Below are 18,462 nucleotides of genomic sequence, written 5' to 3'. Positions count from 1 at the left end.
GCCAGGCAGCCCTGGCTCTGAGCAACAACATCTGCAGTGGGACAGGAAACTCACAGCTCATGGGAACAAACTTTCTGGCTGACTTCAGAGGTCACAACAAAGCTGAGTGGTTTCCCTCCCATCCCCAGCCCTTGCTGGCCCCCAGGGCTGATGGTGTTTGTGCTCACTCAGGTTCATCTCCCCACACCAACCCCATGGGGTGCTCACGCCTGCTGTGTGCAATGCAAACAGGGCTCCTGAGCCAGTGCTGCCGTGTCTCTGCCTGGAAGGATCAAGCAGCTCTGGGAGCTGGGGGAGAGGCCAGGGCTGCCAAGGGGGGATGTTGTTGGCAGCTCCATGAGGACGCTCTGGGACGCTGCCCTGGGCTGTCCAGCGCAGTGGGGATGGATCAGCCCCTGCTCTGCTGCTCCTTCCCGGCTCCCCCAGGGACCTTGCAGAGCCCCAGCCATGCTGTTTGCCCCCAGCCTGCCCACGGCCACCCTGCAGCTGCTCACGGGGGTTTTCTCTGCTCAGCATTGGCCTGGGCGTGTTCTGGAGAGAGCCTGGGCAAGGAGCCTCGAGCCCCCAGGCCCTGCCCTGAGGCGTCAGCTGTGCCCCAGCAGTGCCCATGGCCTGTCCCTGCTGCAGCCCCGGCACTGCCACCCCCAGCACTGGCAGCGACCCCGAGAGCACTCAGGCCCTACAGCAACACGAGGGGCAGCAGGGCAGCGGGGCAGTGGCACGGGAGCAGCACTGGCAACACCAAGTGCTGCTGCTCCTTGGCACAGCTGCTGTGCCACCCCTGATCTGCCCCAGCTCTGCACACAGACATTGCTGCTGCAGCTCCACAGAAGGGAACAAAAGGGGGATCTCTGGTGAAAACCTGGCTGGGAGATCCTTTAGTTTGTTTAAAGCCACTGAGAGCACAGATCCTCACTTATACAGTGTGTGGCCACAGCAAAGATGGAGAGAAATAAAATGAAAAATGGTACAATGACCTTTATTTGTAGATATTAAAAAACTAAAACAAAGGAAAAAAACCCCAACCATATCAACAAGAACTATCAAAGATAACTCATATGAAAACTGATTTGCAGAAAATGGCAACCAGTTTAATGTTTCTGAAATCATCCAGTCATCAGTCTCCACACTGCAGCCTTGAGCTCCTGGTTCCTCAGGCTGTAGATCAGAGGGTTCAGTACTGGAGGAACCACTGAGTACAGAACTGACACTGCCAGATCCAGGGATGGGGAGGACATGGATGAAGGCTTCAGGTAGGCAAATGTTGCAGTGCTGGTAACCAGGGAGACCACAACCAGGTGAGGGAGGCATGTGGAAAAGGCTTTGCACCGTCCCTGCTCAGAGGGGATCCTCAGCACAGCCCTGATGATCTGCACATAGGAGAAAACAATGAACACAAAACAACCAAATATGAAACAGGCACTAACCCCAATAAGCCCAAGTTCCCTGAGTTTGGAGTGTGCACAGGAGAGCTTGAGGATCTGTGGCACGTCACAGAAGAACTGGCCCAGGGCATTGCCATGGCACAGGGGAAGGGAAAATGTGTTGGCTGTGTGCAGCAGAGCATAGAGAAAGGCACTGGCCCAGGCAGCTGCTGCCATGTGGGCACAAGCTCTGCTGCCCAGGAGGGTCTCATAGTGCAGGGGTTTGCAGATGGACACATAGCGGTCATAGCTCATAACTGTGAGGAGGAAATACTCTGCTGACATCAAGAAGAGAAAGAAAAAGAGCTGCACAGCACATCCTGAGTAGGAGATGTCCCTGGTGTCCCAGAGGAAATTGTGCATGGCTTTGGGGACAGTGGTGCAGATGGAGGCCAGGTCGATGAGGGCCAGGTTGAGCAGGAAGAAGAACATGGGGGTGTGCAGGCGGTGGTTCCAGGCTACGGTGCCAATGATGAGGCTGTTGGCCAGGAGGGCAGCCAGGGAGATGCCCAGGAAGAGGCAGAAGTGCAGGAGCTGCAGCTGCCGTGTGTCTGCGAATGGCAGGAGGAGGAAGTGGCTGATGGAGCTGCTGTTGGACATTTTGATCCTCTAGGCACTGGAACCTGTTCATGGAGAAAAGGACAGTGACAAGTCAGACAAGACTATCCTGAGCAATGTGCAAGCCCTTTCTCCCAGCCCTCCCACACTGTGCCACCCAATTTCCCTTTTCTCATAGTTCTTCCTCCAGCCCCATGCCTGGAGCTCTGCTGGGATCTGGCCCTGTTGCTGTGACAAGGAGTGACTCTGCCCATGGACACCGAGGAGTCAGCTCTGCTCTGCAGCAGTGGTCATCGGAATGGGGGACAGGGACCAGTCCTGGGTTGGACTTCATCAGACCAAACTGCCCCTAAGGTAGAGGAGCTTGGCAGCATCTCCTGTCCCAGGGCTAAGGAACAATGACAGCCCAAGGCAGTTTGAGAGGATTTCCGGCTGTGCTTAGGGAGAACAGAGAGAACTGTGCAAGGCAAGAGGATTGGCTGTAACTCAGTGAAGGGTGAGGGGAGCTGCTCTGTTGCTCCATCTGTTCCCAGCTGCCCTTTCTGAGATCAAGGGCAGTCACTGTGTTCCCCTGAAAATCACCCTGACACAGCTGAGAGCAGAGGGACTCACAGCAGAGCCAAATGGCTCAGCCTTTCTCAGACTATCAGCCCCACTGCTGGCCAAGGACACTCCTGTCCCCCAGTGTCCCCTGGAAGGCAGCTCCCAGCTTGGATGGACACCCCGAGGACACACCAAGGGTCCTGGCCATGGAACTGCTTGAGGAGAGTCATTTCATTGCCAGCCTGCCAGCCTGCCCTGCCCAGAGCTGCCCAGGGCAGAGGGAGCTGGGACACCTCATTGCTGTGCTCACCCTGCACAGGAGGAGCCCCAAGGGCTGCGCCTGACCCTGCAGCTGCAACTGCCATTGCCAGAGAGCCTGTCAGCAATGCCAGGAGCAGCTGAGCAAGGCAAGGAGAGAGACAGCCGAGCCCTGAGGAAAAGCCTTTCCCTGCCCAGCCCTGCACAGCCCCTCGCAGGCAGCAGCAGTGCAGGACAGTCGCCCTCAGGCCCTGGTCAGCAGGGAATGGGCAATGGCAGGAGAGATGCCCTTCATCTCTGGTGCTGCTCTGCCGGCCCAGGAGGGGACTGAGGGCCCCGAGCCCCCGGGCTGAGGGCTGTGCTGGCTGCCAGGGGACACAAGAGCTCTGCTGCTCAGGGCAGCTGGCAGATCCCCTGCCCTGCCAAAGAGCCCTCAGGGCTGCAGGAGCTGCTCTGCAGGATAGCCCTGGGCACCCCTGGCTGCACCCCCACCTTCCCAGCCTGCAGCCATCCCTGGCAGCAGGAGCTGTCCTGCCCTGTCCCTCTGATGGTGCCCAGGGCAGCCCCGCTCTGCAGCACATCCTCCCCCAAACCAGAAACACCAGCAGAGCCATCCTTACAGTCATATCAGTGCTGTCATGTGTCAGCTTTAGGAGATCCCTGCAGCCAGAGACTTACTGTGTCAGAAGTTGTGAAGATTTCTCCATGAATAAGCTCAGAGTTGTCCTTCCACTTGCTTTAAGCCTCTCTCTGCTTCACTCCTCTCAGGTACCTGCAGGCAGCACCCTCAGCCCTGCTGGGCTGGGAGAGAAACTGCTCCTCAGGAGAAATGTCTTTTTGAAGCTCTTCTTGGTTGCCAGGAGTTCCCTCTGTGCCAGGAGCCCAGCCCAGCTCAGCAGCACAGTAACAGCACAAGGACTTAATTGACACTCTTGGGGCTTTTGTGCTGAGGCCCTGGACATCAGTCCCTGGGAGGGAGTTACAGAAACCTCCTTAGAATTCAAAGTTAGAATAAAATGTCAATGTTTCTGGAAGTTTTAATGGGTCCCAATGAGGGACATGACTGAGAAAGTGTCCCCAGGTTCCAGTTAGAGGAAGAAATTGGAGGCAGTGATGACAGGGTGGGACAAACAGAAGCCAATTCTTGGCACCCTCGGGCACAGCAGCTTCTGTACCACCAAGAGCTGTGAGGAGACACCTTGTCCTGAGGCACTGGGGCTCCTGGCACAGCCCCATCAAGGCTGGGCACTGTCACCCCCTTGTCCTGCTCTCAGCATCCCCCTACCCCCACATTCCAGTGACCTCAGGGATCTGCTGGAAGGAGTCCCTGGGGAGCCTTGGTCAGGAATGGCCCTGGGGGCTCCTTCATGCTCCCAGGGACTGCAGGTTTGTCAAAGGACTTTGAGTTTTACTTTTGCCTTGGAGTCTCTGAGAGCTTTGTGCAATCATGGCCTCCAATTATCTGCTCTAACGAGTCCCTTGAGATTCTCTGTCAGTAACAACACTCAGTGGGGCTCATTAATGCTTCAAGGTACTCAGGGTTTATTAAAGTCCTTCTTTTTGGCACTGAGTCTCTGAGAGGTTTGTGCAATCCTGGCCTCCAATTATCTGCTTTAATTAGTCCCTTGAGAGCCCTTGTTAGTAATGACACTCAGTGGGGCTCATTAATGCTTCCAGATACTCAAGGATTTTTAAGGTACTTTGGATTTTCCTTTCTACACTGAGTCTCTGAGAGGTTTTTGTGCAATTATGGCCTCCAGTTCTCTCCTCCAAGGAGTCCAGGAGGATCCTGTGTTGGTGATGGACCTCAGTGGGAACCATGAATGCTTGGAGACACTTTGGGTTTTTCTTCTGCCTTTGACTCCTGGAAAGGTTTGTGCAATCTGCTCTCAGGTTTGCCCTGAGGTTCAAGGGCTCAGCACCAAATGCACCACAGGGCTCATTAGGATCAAGCAAGTCCTGACAAACCATGGCTCTGCCTTGATTTCCCTCTGCTCTAGTGCAGTTCATTAGGAAGGTTTTCTGCTATAGTTATGGAGAAATAGTTCAAAGAGCTTCTAAGAAATATACATTCCTATTTTAATGGGTCTTTTATTAAATTAAATTTAAATTTAATTTAAATTTGATTCATTATTAAATTTAAATGTCTTTTATTACATTTCTCTTTAGAGAAGAGGTGAATGCAGCATTCTGAGGTCTGACCCAGTGTGGACAACATTGCTCCACATTCCCCAACCCTATCCTTTCTGTCCTCACTCACCTGGGAGCTGCTTTGCTTGGAGAGCTGGCTGCACTCAGGAAAAGAGGGGTTTTCATCTTTCTTTTTTTTTTTAAGCAGTCTGAAACTCCTAAGGTTCCCCACTGAAAACAGACACTCTCCTCAAGTGTGTGCTAAGCCCAAGCTGCCACCAAGGAGGTTCCCCTTCCCCAAGGCAGAACTCTGCAAGGAATGTTTTGGACACAACAGAATTTCTACAATAAACACAAATCAAGAGTTTGCTGAAGGCACAATTAGAGCAACTGCTGAAGGACAGACAAGCTTTGAACTCCCTGCAGCTCAAAGCACCAAGGGGTTGTTGGGAGGTGTGTGAGTGAGCCAAGAGTGAGGGGAAGGGAAATGCAGAGAGCCCTGGAAGTGCTGCAGTGCAGCCAGGCTGCTGGGAAGGGCACTGCAGCCCTGCCCTGGGCCAGGCTGAGGGTGGATTCTCATCCCAACCTGCACTGGGCATTGCAAGGGGCTGTTGCCATGGTCACTTCACTGACCCCACGGCCGCAGCCCATTGCTCAGGGCTGGTGTCACTGCCCAGAGGCACAGGGGATCCATGGCTGGGGTTTGTGCCATGGCCACCTGCCCTGTGCCGCGCTGGCTGGGCAGGCGCCGCGGAACCAGCAGCAAAGCCCAGTGCCAGGGCCAAAGGCCAGGTCAGCCTGACAGAAAGGGTCAGTGCTGGGGACTGTTTCCATGGCAACCAGCACTGGGATGTGACACCTGGGTCACCTGGCATGGCAGTTGCCATGGAAACCCCTTGGAGGGACTGATGGCAGGGACACTTGCACTGTGACACTGCTGGGCTCGGGTGCCATGGCAACCACCATAGGGCATCACTGGTACAGAGGTTGCCATGGCAACCACCATAGGGCATCATTGGTACAGAGGTTGCCATGGCAACCACCATAGAGTGTCATTGGTACAGTGGTTGCCATGGCAACCAGCACAAAGCCCTGTTCTACTCTCCAATGTCAGGACAACCTGCAGGAGACACTTTGCTGAGGTTGGGTTCATGGGACATGCTGTGATGGGGATTGTCACTGTCACCTGCACTCAGGGCCAGGCTGGGCTGTGTTGCCATGGACACAAGCACTGTGCCACAGCTGGCTGCCATGGCAACCATCCCAAGGTCCCCTGGCCAGGGTCAGGACATGAAAAGGAACCCTTGGAGCCATGGTGATGGGGGATGGCCATGGGGTGCTGGTTTGGGTGGGGCAGAGGGAATTTCCTTCCCAGGGCTCTCTCTGGGGCTGTTTGGGGCTGTGCTGAGCACAGGGTTGATCACACAGAGATGGTTTTGTTCTTGCTGAACTTGCACAGAGCCAAGGCCTTTCCTGCCCCTCATCCAGCCATGCTGGGGAGGGGCTGGGGGTCCGTGGGGGTTGGGAGGAGACACAGGCAGGACAGGTGACCCCAGCTGACCCCAGGGATATCCCAGATCATAGGACATCACGCTCAGTGTATAAAGTGGGGGAACAAGGAGGAAAGGGCAGCATTTGGAGTGATGGTTTTTGTCTTGCCAGGTAACACTGAGGCAGGAGGGGCCCTGTTTTGATGGTGGGCAAGGTCAGCACCAAAGACACAGACACCAACTGAAGGAACAGTGTAATTTATATAAATGCAAAACTGCAGAGAATGACAAAAGGATAAGTTCAGCAATGTACAAAACCATTTGCAAAGAATTACAAAAGGAGAAACTCGGCAATGCACCCAATCAGCACTACCAAAGATTGCCTGCAGTGATGAACAAAGATCCATCACCAGTTACCCTCAGACTTTACCATCACCCAGATCCCCTCATCAGCTGGGGAAGCTGTCACAGCCAAGGACTGCAGAGCCACTGCCAACAACTGGCAATTCCTGCAGGTGCATCCACCCACAGGTGAGGCTTCCAGCCTGGCTGGGAGAGGTCCCAGCTGTGACAGTGCTGAATAAACACACTGACAGCACTGCTAGTGCAGGAACATCTGGTTTCATCCTCCTCTTGGCTTCTCCCAAAGCCTGGCCAGGGCTCAGGGAGGAACCAAGGGAGTTGACTTTGATCTACACCCCAAACAGGGTCAGATGGGGCCTTGTCTGGTTTCTACATACAGAACAGTAAATCCATGTTTCACCAATGAACAGCTACAAAGATCATTTTGCTAATACTACTTTGTTAATGAGGAGATACAAAGATAATGTTTGGTTGGAAGTTTCATTGAGAGGTCACCTTTGCCTCAGGGCCTGTTGTTCAGGCCTTGGTACTTCAGTTGGTCCTTGGACCTAGAGATGAATTACAACCTTCATAACAATTCTTTCGATAATTAAACCTTAGATTTAGGTATTAGGCATAAAGGCATTGCCTCTTGCTCTTTAATTAAGTGCTCTTCAAGTTCATTACTCCAATTTATAATTCGCATTCTCTTTCAAACATGCCTCATTAGTTGCTATTCTTTACGTTATCTATCAAATCTCCCTTTCTTCTTGAGACTCTGTCTCTTTTTAGAGAAGTCTAAAGTCTCCATTTTCCAGCACAAAGTGCTACAACAACTCTAACATGGAATCATAATACCCCAAGTACACACACAATTATTACTGCCATGAATGCATTTTGCAGCAGCCTCCAGCTTGGCAGCCACAAAGCCAATCCAAGACGAATTTTCTTCTTTCTGCCACTCTTCTACTTCTCTTTCTATTGAGGTGATTCCTGATTGTTGGACTTCAAACCCATCACTGATAGAAGTACAACATTCCTGTCCTAAAATAGCACAGGTTCCTCCATGCCCAGCAAGCAGATAATCCAAGGCCATGCAGTTCTGTAGAGCTCCACTGGTGTTTGTTGGAGCTCTCAGGATGTGCTGTTCAATATTTTATTAGCATCATTCGCTACTTCTTCTGATGATCTATTTAACTTGTAACTGTATACTCCATAGGATAAGGCAGTGCACATAGGGCATATGGTGAACCAGAATCTTTGGCTTTGTGAAATCAAAGGCACTCTTTGGGTGGGAAATGTTCTCTTGGCCCCAAATCTTCCCTGTGATTGTTGCCAAAGTACCCTAAATGGTGGCACTGCAGCTGACAGTGGTGTGACACTGACCAGCTCCAACACCACAAGTACTGCTGACATTTTAAGTAATTCTAAACCATAGAAATCCTTCCATATTTTGGCCTCTAACTATAACAGGGTTCAGTTCCTCCTGAAGTGAAATCTTATTGAATCCTGTAAAACTGATCATTGTATTCTTTTGTTCCACAGCACAGTTTTCTTTAACTGTCCCTTCACTGACTCCATTACAAGTCAGAGCCCATTGACAGAGTTCTGCCACCCCACAGGATGGGCCCTCCAAGGGAATCCCATTCCTCCCAACATTGGTTGGGAACATATCCTGCAATTAGTTACCTGGAGTATTTTGGCTACTTTGATCTTTACATTTTCATACAAATTTCCATGACTAATCCCTTGGTGAAACTCCAGAGGTGTTTCTGGCAAACAAAGATTCTGGTTGATTACAAGATACAACTTACAGACAAAAGTAGTACTTTAGTGACAAGGTTATTCAATCTTTTTCCTCAATCTCTATTGGGTTAAGAACAATAGTTCCATTATCCATGGAGCTGGTGCCTTTTTAATTCCACAATAATGCCCCAAGGTCCTTTGCTGTTCAGCTTCACTGCAGTGTCTGTGGGTAACAAGGCTTGGTGGGTCCTTTCCCCTTCGGCTGGAGAGCTGCCAGGTCCCAGTCCTTGAGGTGCTCCAGGCTCCTGGCTGAATTCGTGTGGAAGTCACTCAGTGTCACATCAGCCTTCACATGGAGCCCTGTGGATCAGAGCATTTTCCAAAGGGAATGTTGAAGCAAACAGGGAGATTTGGTCTGGCAGGATCTGTAAAACAACATCCTATAACATCTACTTGTTCTCCCATAGAACACTTGGCTGCAGGGACAGATTCCCATCGTTCCTGCCCAGGTTTCAGGATTAAAAGTGGTGTCTTTCCCCAGAGCTGTTCCTTCAGCTGGCTCAGGAGGGCCATTTGGCCTCTGGACCCACACTGTGGCTCCATTGTTAGGACTGCTGGATCCAAACCCTTTATCTCCACAAACAGTGGTGATTTGAGGTGGATCTCCTTTTTTCACAATTGTTTTTAAAACTGCAATATCAATAATTGTTCTCCCTTGTCACAGCGTTGCATAATCAAATCTTGCTCACTATTGTTTAACAGAATTTAATTTCTCCTTGCTAATCTGCATCAATTCCTCCTCCCATGATATGAACACTTTGCAAGGCCAAGCTTCAGTGAGCAGTTATCAAACCAAAGTGTTCTGGAGGAATCTGAATTCCTGTTCTGGTATTGATAACTCTCATTTACTTCTGATTTATCCTCATTAATTCTAATGCATAAAGGTTCAGCCCTGCAGCTTTTGGGGGGACCTGTAAGGGCTTCTTCATCCAGACAAGTGCCTATCTCCCCATTTTTTCATCTGCTCCTTTAACAACCCCTCTATCCGTTCCACCAATCCTACAGCTTGGGGATAGTGTGGTATATGAAAAACCCAGCAGCCTTAATCACTTTATTTCTCACAGTATCAGAGAAAGCATTCCACATCACAGTATCAGCAAACGCTATGAAAAACAGCCAATTTCATCCCATCCTCCTTTATTCATTATACACAATCTCACCAAATTTCCCACTCACGTTTGGGTCCTGGCCAAATACTTTTTGCAGGGCATTTCGTGTTACATCCCTGAGCAGCCAAAGGTAACAAATTAGGATTGTCAGCATTATTTCACATAATTTTTAGCTCATATATATACACATATATATTTTAATTATATTTTTACATCTTATTTTTATTTTATATTTATCTATATATTGATTATATTATTATATTATTTCACTTGCACAAAGAAATCTGAGCTCAAGATTAAAAACTCCTCTCGTTTCATGTGGGCGTGTTCCAAAAACAATTGTTCCTTCTGTTGGTGCTTTTTCCAATATACTGTTAACAAAATTCATCCTCATCTTCCCAAACCCAGAAGTTCTTTTCCTTTTCCCATATGCAATTTTGGATGCATTTTAATACATCCAGTGGTTCAGCTTCTTTTAGCCAACTTCCCCATTGCTCACACAGTGCTCTGATCTCAGCCCCCTGCAGAGCCAGTGAACTATAGGGAAGGTCTTCCCAACCAGGAATTTTGGATAGGACTGATTCCTTACATTTACATTCAAAAAGTGACATTTTGCTGTGATCTGGCCAGACTACACCAATTTTGTTTTCCCACTGGGCAGGGTCAGCACCAAAGACACAGACACCAACTGAAGGAATCAATGTAATTAACTGAAGGAATCAGTGTAATTCACTGAAGGAATCTGTGTAATTTACTGTAGTTCAAAGCAGCAAAGAATCACAACAGAAGCTCAGCAATGCACCCAATCAGCACTACCAAAGATTGCCTGCACTGATGAAGAAAGATCCATCACCAGTTACCCTCAGACTTTACCATCACCCAGATCCCCTCACCAGCTGGGGAAGCTGTCACAGCCAAGGACTGCAGAGCCACTGCCAACAACTGGCAATTCCTGCAGGTGCATCCACCCACAGGTGAGGCTTCCAGCCTGGCTGGGAGAGGTCCCAGCTGTGACAGTGCTGAATAAACACACTGACAGCACTGCTAGTGCAGGAACATCTGGTTTCATCCTCCTCTTGGCTTCTCCCAAAGCCTGGCCAGGGCTCAAGGAGGAACCAAGGGAGTTGACTTTGACCATACTCTCCAAACAAGGCCAGATGTTGGATTTCATGGCTTTGTCTAGCTTACAACTAGAGAAAGGCAAATACATGTTTCACTCATGAGTGAATACATCTATCACAATGCTAGTGATTGTGCAAGTTTCAGTAATGAGCAGATACAAAGATAATATTTGGTTAGAAGGTTCATCTGGGTGTCACCTTTGGCTCAGGGCCTGTTGCTCAGGCCTCAGTCAGGCCTCTTGGTCAGGCCTTGGCACTGCAGGGATGTGGTTTAGTGCTGGGCTGAGAGTGCTGGGTGAACGGCTGGAGTTGATGAGCTCAGAGATCTTTTCCAACAGAAAGGATTCTGCAGTTCCAGGATTCTATCTGCTGCATTCAGCTAGGTCCACATTAGCAGCATTACTTTGCTCAAAAAGTCCCCTCTTGGACAGCTCTTGTGGCCTAAGGCTTCAGCTCCTTTAGCTCCTGGTGCTAAGCTGCTCATGCTGAACGAGATAACTCAGAGAGAAGAACAGAGTTCATCCAGTTCATTCTGGGACACTGAGAGAGGAAGGTGTGAAAACAGGAGCATTGTTTGTTCTTGCCTCCTCTCCGTCCTTCACGCCTTTCAGTGCTCTGAAACAGCCAAGAGCTTTCTTCAGGATTGCAATGAAGCAGCTGTTCCTTCTGCCAGGTCTGGCTCTCTCCAGTCTCTGCACTTGACTGCTTTTGCCCCTCTTGCTGTGCCCTCTGCTCCCCCTGGGCTCGGTGGCTGCTGCCCAGGACTGTGGGACTGGCCCAGATCAAGTGCTCGAGAGCCTCATTTCTCTGCCCTTGGAGCTGCCTGGGCACAGCAGCCTTTTCCATCTGCAAGCTCCATATGGACAGGGAGTGCCCAGCTCCGTTCCTCTCACAACCTCCAGGAGCCCAGGGCTGCCATCTCAAGTCCCTGCTGGCACTGAGGGCTCCCAGGTGCCTCAGGCTGCTGTGACACCACTGCAAACAGGAGGGAGGAGTGGCAGGGGCTGTGCTCAAAGTCAGCTCCATTTCCTGCTGCTGCTGCTGTGGGGTCATTTGTCCAGCCCTGCCCAGACTCAGGGATCAGCTCCAGGCCCTGCTGCTGCTCCCTCGGGATCAGCCACAATCTGCTTGTTGCTCTCAGTGCCAGCAGAAGCAGTGGCTGAAGCAGCAGGTGCTGACAGTGCCCCAAGCCCTGGGGCCAGAGGGGTCCCTTGGCTGTGGGGCTGGGAGGGAGCTGCCCCTTGTTCTCACTGTGCCTCACGCAAAGCTGGGCCCCTCACAAGTGGGGAGCACAGCAAACAGGGAGCCTGCCAGTCTCTTCTAGCCATGTCTGCTCAGAGTTTGGCCCTTGGAGCTTCAGGTGGACAAAGGCAGCTGCTTTTGCTCCCTCTGGGTGCCCCTGTGTTCAGCAGTGCTGCTCCATCAGTCTGTGCATAGCAACAGGGAAAAGCCTCAGCCCTGCAGGGGCCAGGAGCTGCCAGGCTCTGCGGGAAGGGAGCTGCTCCACATGGGAATGAGGAGGAAAAAACATTCCTCTTTCAGGACATATTTTCTGATCTAGAAAAGAAAAATGAAAAAAAAAAAAGGGAAAAAGAAATCAGAAAAAAATTGAAATATTGAAAGAAACTCCAAATGTGTAGTGAAAAATCTTCTGTAAACTTGAATTTAGAAATAACTGATCTTTTGAATAAGAGAACTGTTATTTATTTTGTGTGCTGATGGCATGGATCCATCTAACTGACGTCAGCAGCCTATTTTTAAAGATGTTGGGGTTTGTTTGCAATATTGTTATTTTAAATTGTGGTTGGAGTATTAGGAAATTGATTGTGACCTGCCAGCTCTGAGCAGGACTGGGAATCTAAACTCTGTCAAATCTCAACTCTTTAGGAGATGCCCTTCCTTCTCACCCTGTGAATGAGCTGTACATTCCCTCTGAAACTGTCAGTGGCTCCTTAAAGACAGCAAGTCCCACTTACGGCTTTTTGCTCTGGTTTGGAAGTGGAGAAGGGCAATTCTTCATCCATCAACTCCAGACTGCACTGCCTTAGGAACAAGGCCCACTCGCCAGGTTTGGCTCACTCATGGTACTCCTAGAGGAGGAAGAAAGTGCAATTGCACAGTTCCAGCCCAACAGGAATGAAGAGTGGGACAGACAAAACATCCTGTGGAGATAGAGGCATTCAGCTGGGACTGTGGAGTGTTTGGGCTCTTGCCAATTGGATGTGTCTCCCTCACTGCAATCTCTGGGCCTGCAGGAGAGTCTCACTCACCTGCACAAGCACAAAGCTCAGTCGCTGTGCTCAGAACAGGCTCGTCTGATGCAGAGCTGTCAGAGCAATGGGAGGGCAGAGCAGGCCCAGCCGTGCCCAGGGCTGAGCCCCAGCAGAGCCCTGGCAGAGCCCAGAGCAGCCTCAGCATCTGCAGAGCCCTGCTGGAAGGAGAGAAACCAGAAATCACCCATCAGCTGAAGGCTCCTGTCCCCTTGTCCCAACTGCCCGCAGTGCCCAGGCCATGCTGGCTGTGCTCAGAGCTGTGCCCAAACCTCCCCATCATTGCTGCCTTTGGGAGCAGAGCAGGAGGGCAGGACATGTGCCCAGCCTCCAGCCAGCCATGGCAGATCCTCCTCCTCAGCAGCTGCCCAGAGCCAAAGAGCAGCTTGGCAAATGACTGAAGAATTCCTTGCATCCACCCCAGCCAAGGGGGAACCTCTGGTGCCCAGCCAGGCTGTGCAATGCCCAGATCTGGGAGCATCCCCTGGCTGTGCACTCACCTGCACATTGGGTGTGGAGTGTGTCTTTGCAGAAGGTGCCAGAATCAAAGTCAATCTTCTTCAGCTGCAGATGGCTGGGTCGTGGAAGAGGTGCTCATCCTTGAGGGTGTCCCTGGTGTCTCCAGCAGCAGCCCCACCTGGTCCAGCTTCTCCAGGGGCTCCTGCTCCTTCCCTGGGGGCAGAGCAGGCTGTCAGGGTTCTGCCCAGGGCCCCAGCCATCAATGAACCAGGACCAGCAAAACCAGCTTGGATGGTGGCCACCAGTGCTTGCCAGAGCAGCTCAGCCCCAGCACAAGAGCTGTGTGTTCCCATCTGATGATCCCTGCTCTGGGCTACAGGCAGCACAAAACAGTTTGGTTTTCTTTGCTTCTTGTTGCCAAGAGATGTGTGCAGCTGTTACTTACCAGGCCCAAACGGTGCCTGTGGATCTCTCCCATCTTCTAGGGCAGAGCCCTGCAGCCAAGGCTCATGGAAGAGATCTTCCAGGGATGGCCTGTCCAAGGAGGGCATGGATAAACACCCCTTGATAAGATCTTTGCACTCTGAGAGAGAAAACAGAAACTGCCAGTCACTTGGAGAAGGATGCTGTTTACTTTGCCCCCCTGTTCCCATGCCCTGCCTATGCTGGATGTGCTCAGAGCTGTGTCTGAAATTTCCAGTCAATTCCCTGTTTTGGAGGAGAGCAAGAGAGACATGTGCCACCTCCTCAGAAGCTGCCAGCACCTCCTCATGAGCCTGCTGCTGTCTCCCAACACTGATATTCCCCCTGTGCCACAGAGATGAGGATTTACCTTGAGAAAGGTGTTGTGGGAACAAGAGCTTGCCCCAGATGATCTCCCGGCCCTTCTTGAATGGGTGCTTCCCGCAGACCATCTGGTACAGCAGGATGCCCAGGGACCAGATCGTTGCTGCCTCGCCATGGTAACACCTGAGCTGGGTCCATTCTGGTGGGCTGTAGGACAGTGTTCCTGTGGAATACAGATGGAGTTCATCAGGGGATGCTGCTGCTCCCAGAACCTCACCCCAGCATCCCTGGGCATGCAGGGGCTGCACCAGTGGCACATGGGGTGATCTGCTGCCCTCTCGCCAGCACCTGTGACTTGTATACAAACTTGGGGTTCTAAAAGAAGCCACTGGTGCTGGAAGAGTGCAGCAGAAGCCCTGGGAAGGCCCAACCATGACATGCTAAGGGAAAACCCACACAGTGGTGGGGAAAAACCACTCTCCTTCCTGCCTGCATTGCCCCAAAAAACATTAATAAGCCAAGGCAAACAAGGGGAGTGAAGCAGTCCAAGCCCTTCCTCACCTGCACACCAAACCAGCCAGGGCACAGGGTCTGACCCCCCTCTCTGCTACCCCCATGGGTGTTTTTGTCAGGCTGGCTGCCCCAGCCCCAGCCCAGGGCAGAGTGGGTGCTGAAGGCTGTCAGCAGGGCCAAGAGCTGGTCCCCCCACCCAAAAGCAACTTTGCTGAAGAAGCAATCCCATGACCTGCAGCAAATGGGGGAATCCCTGGTGCTACACCCAGGCTGGGCCATGAGGTGCCCAGGAGCATCCCCTGGGAGGGCTCACCTGCAAATTTGGTGTACACTGTGTCCTGGAGGAAGGTGCCACAGCCAAAGTCGATCAGTTTGACCTGTCTGGTGCACAGGTCCAGGAGGATGTTGCCAGGTTTGATGTCTCTGTGCAGCACCCCGCAGCTGCTGCAGTGCCGCACGGCCTGCAGCACCTGGCAGAACAGCCCCCGAGCCTCCTCCTCCGGCAGGAACCCCCGAGCCAGGATGAAATCACACAGGTCCTGGCACTGCTCTGGACGCTCCATCACCATCAAGAAGCTGGTGGGGAGCTCGAACCATTCCAGGAGCTGAATGACACCTTGGAACCCAGTGGACACCTTGTCCAGCAGCACGATCTCCAGGGGCGCACGGGTGCCATCGGGCTGAGGGAGGACCAAGCTGCTGTCAGTGGGGCTGAGGCTGTGCCAGGGCTCTGGGACCCCTCACCCAGCCCGGGATGCTCGGCGCTCCCCGCTCACCCCTCGCCCGCTCTCCCTCCGGGGCTCCCGGCGGCTCCCACCCTGCCGGGCCCCGGCTCCTCGCCGCCCGGCTCGCCCGGCTTCTGCCGCTGGCCCCAGTGGCTCACTCACCAGCTCGCCCCAATGCCGGATGCGATCCCTCTGCACGCACTTGATGGCGACCTGCGAGCAAGGGGCAGCAGCGGGCTGAGCTCGCCGCCCGCCCCGCCGCGCCCCATCCTCCTCCTCCTCCGCCCGCCGCCAGCCCCGCCACTCACCGGGGCACCGTCCGCCAGCCGCGTCGCCGAGAAGACGCTGCCGAAGCCGCCTGTGCCCAGCAGCGAACCCAGGCGGTAGCGATCCTGCAGGGCCTCCTGCGCCTTCCCTGCGGGCGACACGCGGCCGTCAGCGCTCGGCCCGGGGCCAGACACGGCCCCCGACCGCCCCCCGAGCGCCCCGGGCTGGGCATTCCCACCCGCCCCGGGCACCGGCGGCTCGGGGCCGGCGGCCGCGCTGCCCAGCGGCGGAGCTCGGCCCGGGGAAGCCGCAGCGGAGGCGGCGGGAGCGAACGAGCCGCGTGTGTCCTCCGCGGGCCCCGGGAGGAGCTGGTAACGGGGTCGGGCTCGGGGCTGGACCCTGCGGCGGGGCTGGGGCCGGGCTCGGGACAGGCGGAGCCAAAGGGTGACGATGCCGCCCCAGCCCCAGCCACTGATGCCCGCCCAGCAGCGCCACTGCCACGATGGCGAGAAGCGGGCGAAGGCGAGAGCGCGGCGGGACGCCCAGGGGCGGGGAGGGGGCAGCCCCGCCCGGGGCCGGGGGCGGGTTTGGGGCATGGCCCGGGCTGGCAGGGGAGAGGGAGAGCGAGAAAGGAGGGGGACACCGGGAGAGGAGGTTAGGGCTGGGAAAGGGAGACGGGGAGAGGATGCGGGACAGCGGGAGAGGGAGAGGAGAAGCAGGAGAAAGAGTCGGAGAGTCTTTAGAATCGCTGCGTTCGCTGTTGCTGCTACCGCTGCCGCCGCTGCCGCTGCAACTGAAGCTCCAGGGCCGTTTGTCCGAGTGGCCGTTTGTCCGAGTGGCCGTTTGTCCGTTCCCCGCTCGCCCCCGCGCGCCCCACGGCCGAGCCCCGCGTGCCCCAAGGGCATCACCTGAGTTTGTCCAAACACGGGAACTTTGCCGCGTTCAGCCCAGATCCAGAGTCTTGACACAGTGGCACAGAAATCCCCTCGGTTGCTACTGTGCATTGTCCCTGCTGAGGGTCAAACACTGGCAGAGCACATTCCCTGTCTGTAGAATTCTGACCCGACCCAAGCACTGCACTTATATCTCCAGCATAGCTCTCCAGGCAAAACAGGGAAAGGCAAACTGGATGCAGCTTATGGTGTTTTAGAATGTATAAAACTCACTAAGTCACAGATCTTCGAGGTGAGATCCATTTGGAATTACTGGGATGGACAAGTAGTGCAACATGGAAAAGGGGAGCACAGAAATAAATAGAGGAAAACACCTTGAATTGTTTCTTTCCATTTTCATTTCACTTCTTGAAAGCTGTTGCAGTTTTCCAAGAATCTTCTCCTCAGGGCTGTTTGCTCTTGTCAAGAACCTTTTGTGGAGAACGAGGTTGAGCTTCTGTCACAAGATGTGCCACCAATTGCAGCTTCTCTTGGCTTTCTGCACTGTGTGTGCAGCATGACTTTTGCAGCAAAGCAGGACAAACGTTTGGAGAACTTTACAGTTTGTCCTTTCTTTTGCTTGTGGGCTGGAGAGTTGTGCCATTGGTAAGATTTTCATTGTTACTGTTCTAACCTAAGAAAACATGAATTGATACCAGGAATTGTTAGGGAATTCAACCCTGACTGAATTCAGAGGAAGAATCTCCAGAGGCTGCAGCCAGAAATGGAGAGTTGTGTGAGAATCATTCCAACATCTCCATGGACATCTTGAAAGTGATCTAGAACATAAAAATGGGCTGAGAGAGATAGTTTGTTTCTGTGTTCAGTTAAGATGATTCTACATCTCTTGTGCTGGTATAAATCAAGAGCCCAAGCAGTTCATGATAAGCACCAGAACAAGCTGGACCTCTCAGAGCAGACAGAGATCTGAAAGAAGCTGAAAAGGAGAAATGCCGGGAATGCCTTGGTGAACTTTGTCTGTAAGAAGGCTAATTTTTCCTAATGATTTCTAATCCATTCCCTCTGCTTTTGTCCTTCTTAACAAGGCCATTGGCATCCCAGATTGCTCATGAAATGAGACCCCTGAGCTTCTGGAACAGGAAGGTGCCCTGCTCCTCTGCAGGGACACTCAGGGTGAAACAGGACCAGAGAGCTGGAGCTCTCTCTTGGGAAGCCTCCTCCCAGCTGGAATTTGTGCAGTGCTGGGAGAGGAGCAGGGGGAGCACGATGGGTGCTGTGTGGAAGGAGCAGGAGGTTTGGGCCGCAGGACATTCCGTCTGTGCCGCTGCCCCGCGATCGGCGGCCGTGCCCAGGGCTCTGGGCCTGGCCCCACATGCTCTGAGCTCTCTGACACTGCGGGAGCTCCCCGGGCTGGGCTCAGGTTCCTCTGGGACTCTGCAGCAGGCTGGGCTCCAGCTGGGATCAGCAGCAGCTGGAAATACCTCTGGGCATCTCCCATTTCTGCTGCTTGGACAAAGCATTGAAGTGAGTCAAGAAGTTCTGGTTTTTCTTTCTCCTGGCGGATTTTTTTTCATTTTATTTGGCACTCCAGAGGCAATTTCTGTGATGACCTCTGTAAGCTGATTCCATTTAAACAGCACCAGTAACAGCACTGTGTTTGAGCACTGCAAATGTGGCCTATTTGGCTTTTGTTCTCCTTGACTTAGTGCTCAGGGCCTTGTGAGCATTTCAAGATGTGCTAATCATGATGCCTGCAAATAAAGACTGA

The 18,462-nt window shown here is 52.8% G+C and overlaps 2 protein-coding genes across 2 annotated transcripts; both read right to left on the bottom strand.

Moving 5' to 3' along the window:
* Positions 1-1,090: 1,090 nt before the first annotated feature.
* LOC146421898 (olfactory receptor 14I1-like) lies at positions 1,091-13,559 on the bottom strand. Its single transcript, XM_085046859.1, has 3 exons — positions 13,552-13,559; positions 1,641-1,902; positions 1,091-1,385 (listed from the first exon to the last, which is right to left on the bottom strand). Exons 1-3 carry the CDS (start codon positions 13,557-13,559, stop codon positions 1,107-1,109), a joined length of 549 nt encoding a protein of 182 aa, XP_084902985.1. The 3' UTR covers positions 1,091-1,106.
* Positions 13,073-16,607, bottom strand: LOC146421897 (serine/threonine-protein kinase pim-1-like). Its single transcript, XM_085046916.1, has 7 exons — positions 15,843-16,607; positions 15,697-15,747; positions 15,123-15,489; positions 14,343-14,519; positions 13,956-14,093; positions 13,552-13,723; positions 13,073-13,212 (listed from the first exon to the last, which is right to left on the bottom strand). The coding sequence occupies exons 1-6, from the start codon at positions 16,395-16,397 to the stop codon at positions 13,602-13,604; spliced, it is 1,410 nt and encodes a 469-aa protein (XP_084903042.1). The 5' UTR covers positions 16,398-16,607; the 3' UTR covers positions 13,073-13,212; positions 13,552-13,601.
* Between the last annotated feature and the right edge of the window lie 1,855 nt (positions 16,608-18,462).

Source organism: Lichenostomus cassidix, unplaced genomic scaffold (genome assembly GCF_008360975.1).
Source record: "Lichenostomus cassidix isolate B80296 unplaced genomic scaffold, HeHo_3.0 HiC_scaffold_46, whole genome shotgun sequence".
In the NCBI taxonomy this organism is placed as follows: domain Eukaryota; kingdom Metazoa; phylum Chordata; class Aves; order Passeriformes; family Meliphagidae; genus Lichenostomus; species Lichenostomus cassidix.
This window is presented reverse-complemented; position numbering and strand designations above follow the sequence as displayed.

What these genes read in the sequence shown, in the direction of transcription:
- LOC146421898 (XM_085046859.1), bottom strand. An exon ending in TGTCCATCTGCAAACCCCTG is followed by an intron (nt 1,386 to 1,640) that starts CACTATGAGACC and finishes GTGTTCATTGTT; the next exon opens with TTCTCCTATGTGCAGATCAT.
- LOC146421897 (XM_085046916.1), bottom strand. Translation starts at nt 16,397, where the DNA reads ATGCCCCAAACCCGCCCCCGGCCCCGGGCGGGGCTGCCCCCTCCCCGC. An exon ending in GGCTGGCGGACGGTGCCCCG is followed by an intron (nt 15,748 to 15,842) that starts GTGAGTGGCGGG and finishes CCTTGCTCGCAG; the next exon opens with GTCGCCATCAAGTGCGTGCA. An exon ending in CCCACAACACCTTTCTCAAG is followed by an intron (nt 14,094 to 14,342) that starts GTAAATCCTCAT and finishes TTTCTCTCTCAG; the next exon opens with AGTGCAAAGATCTTATCAAG.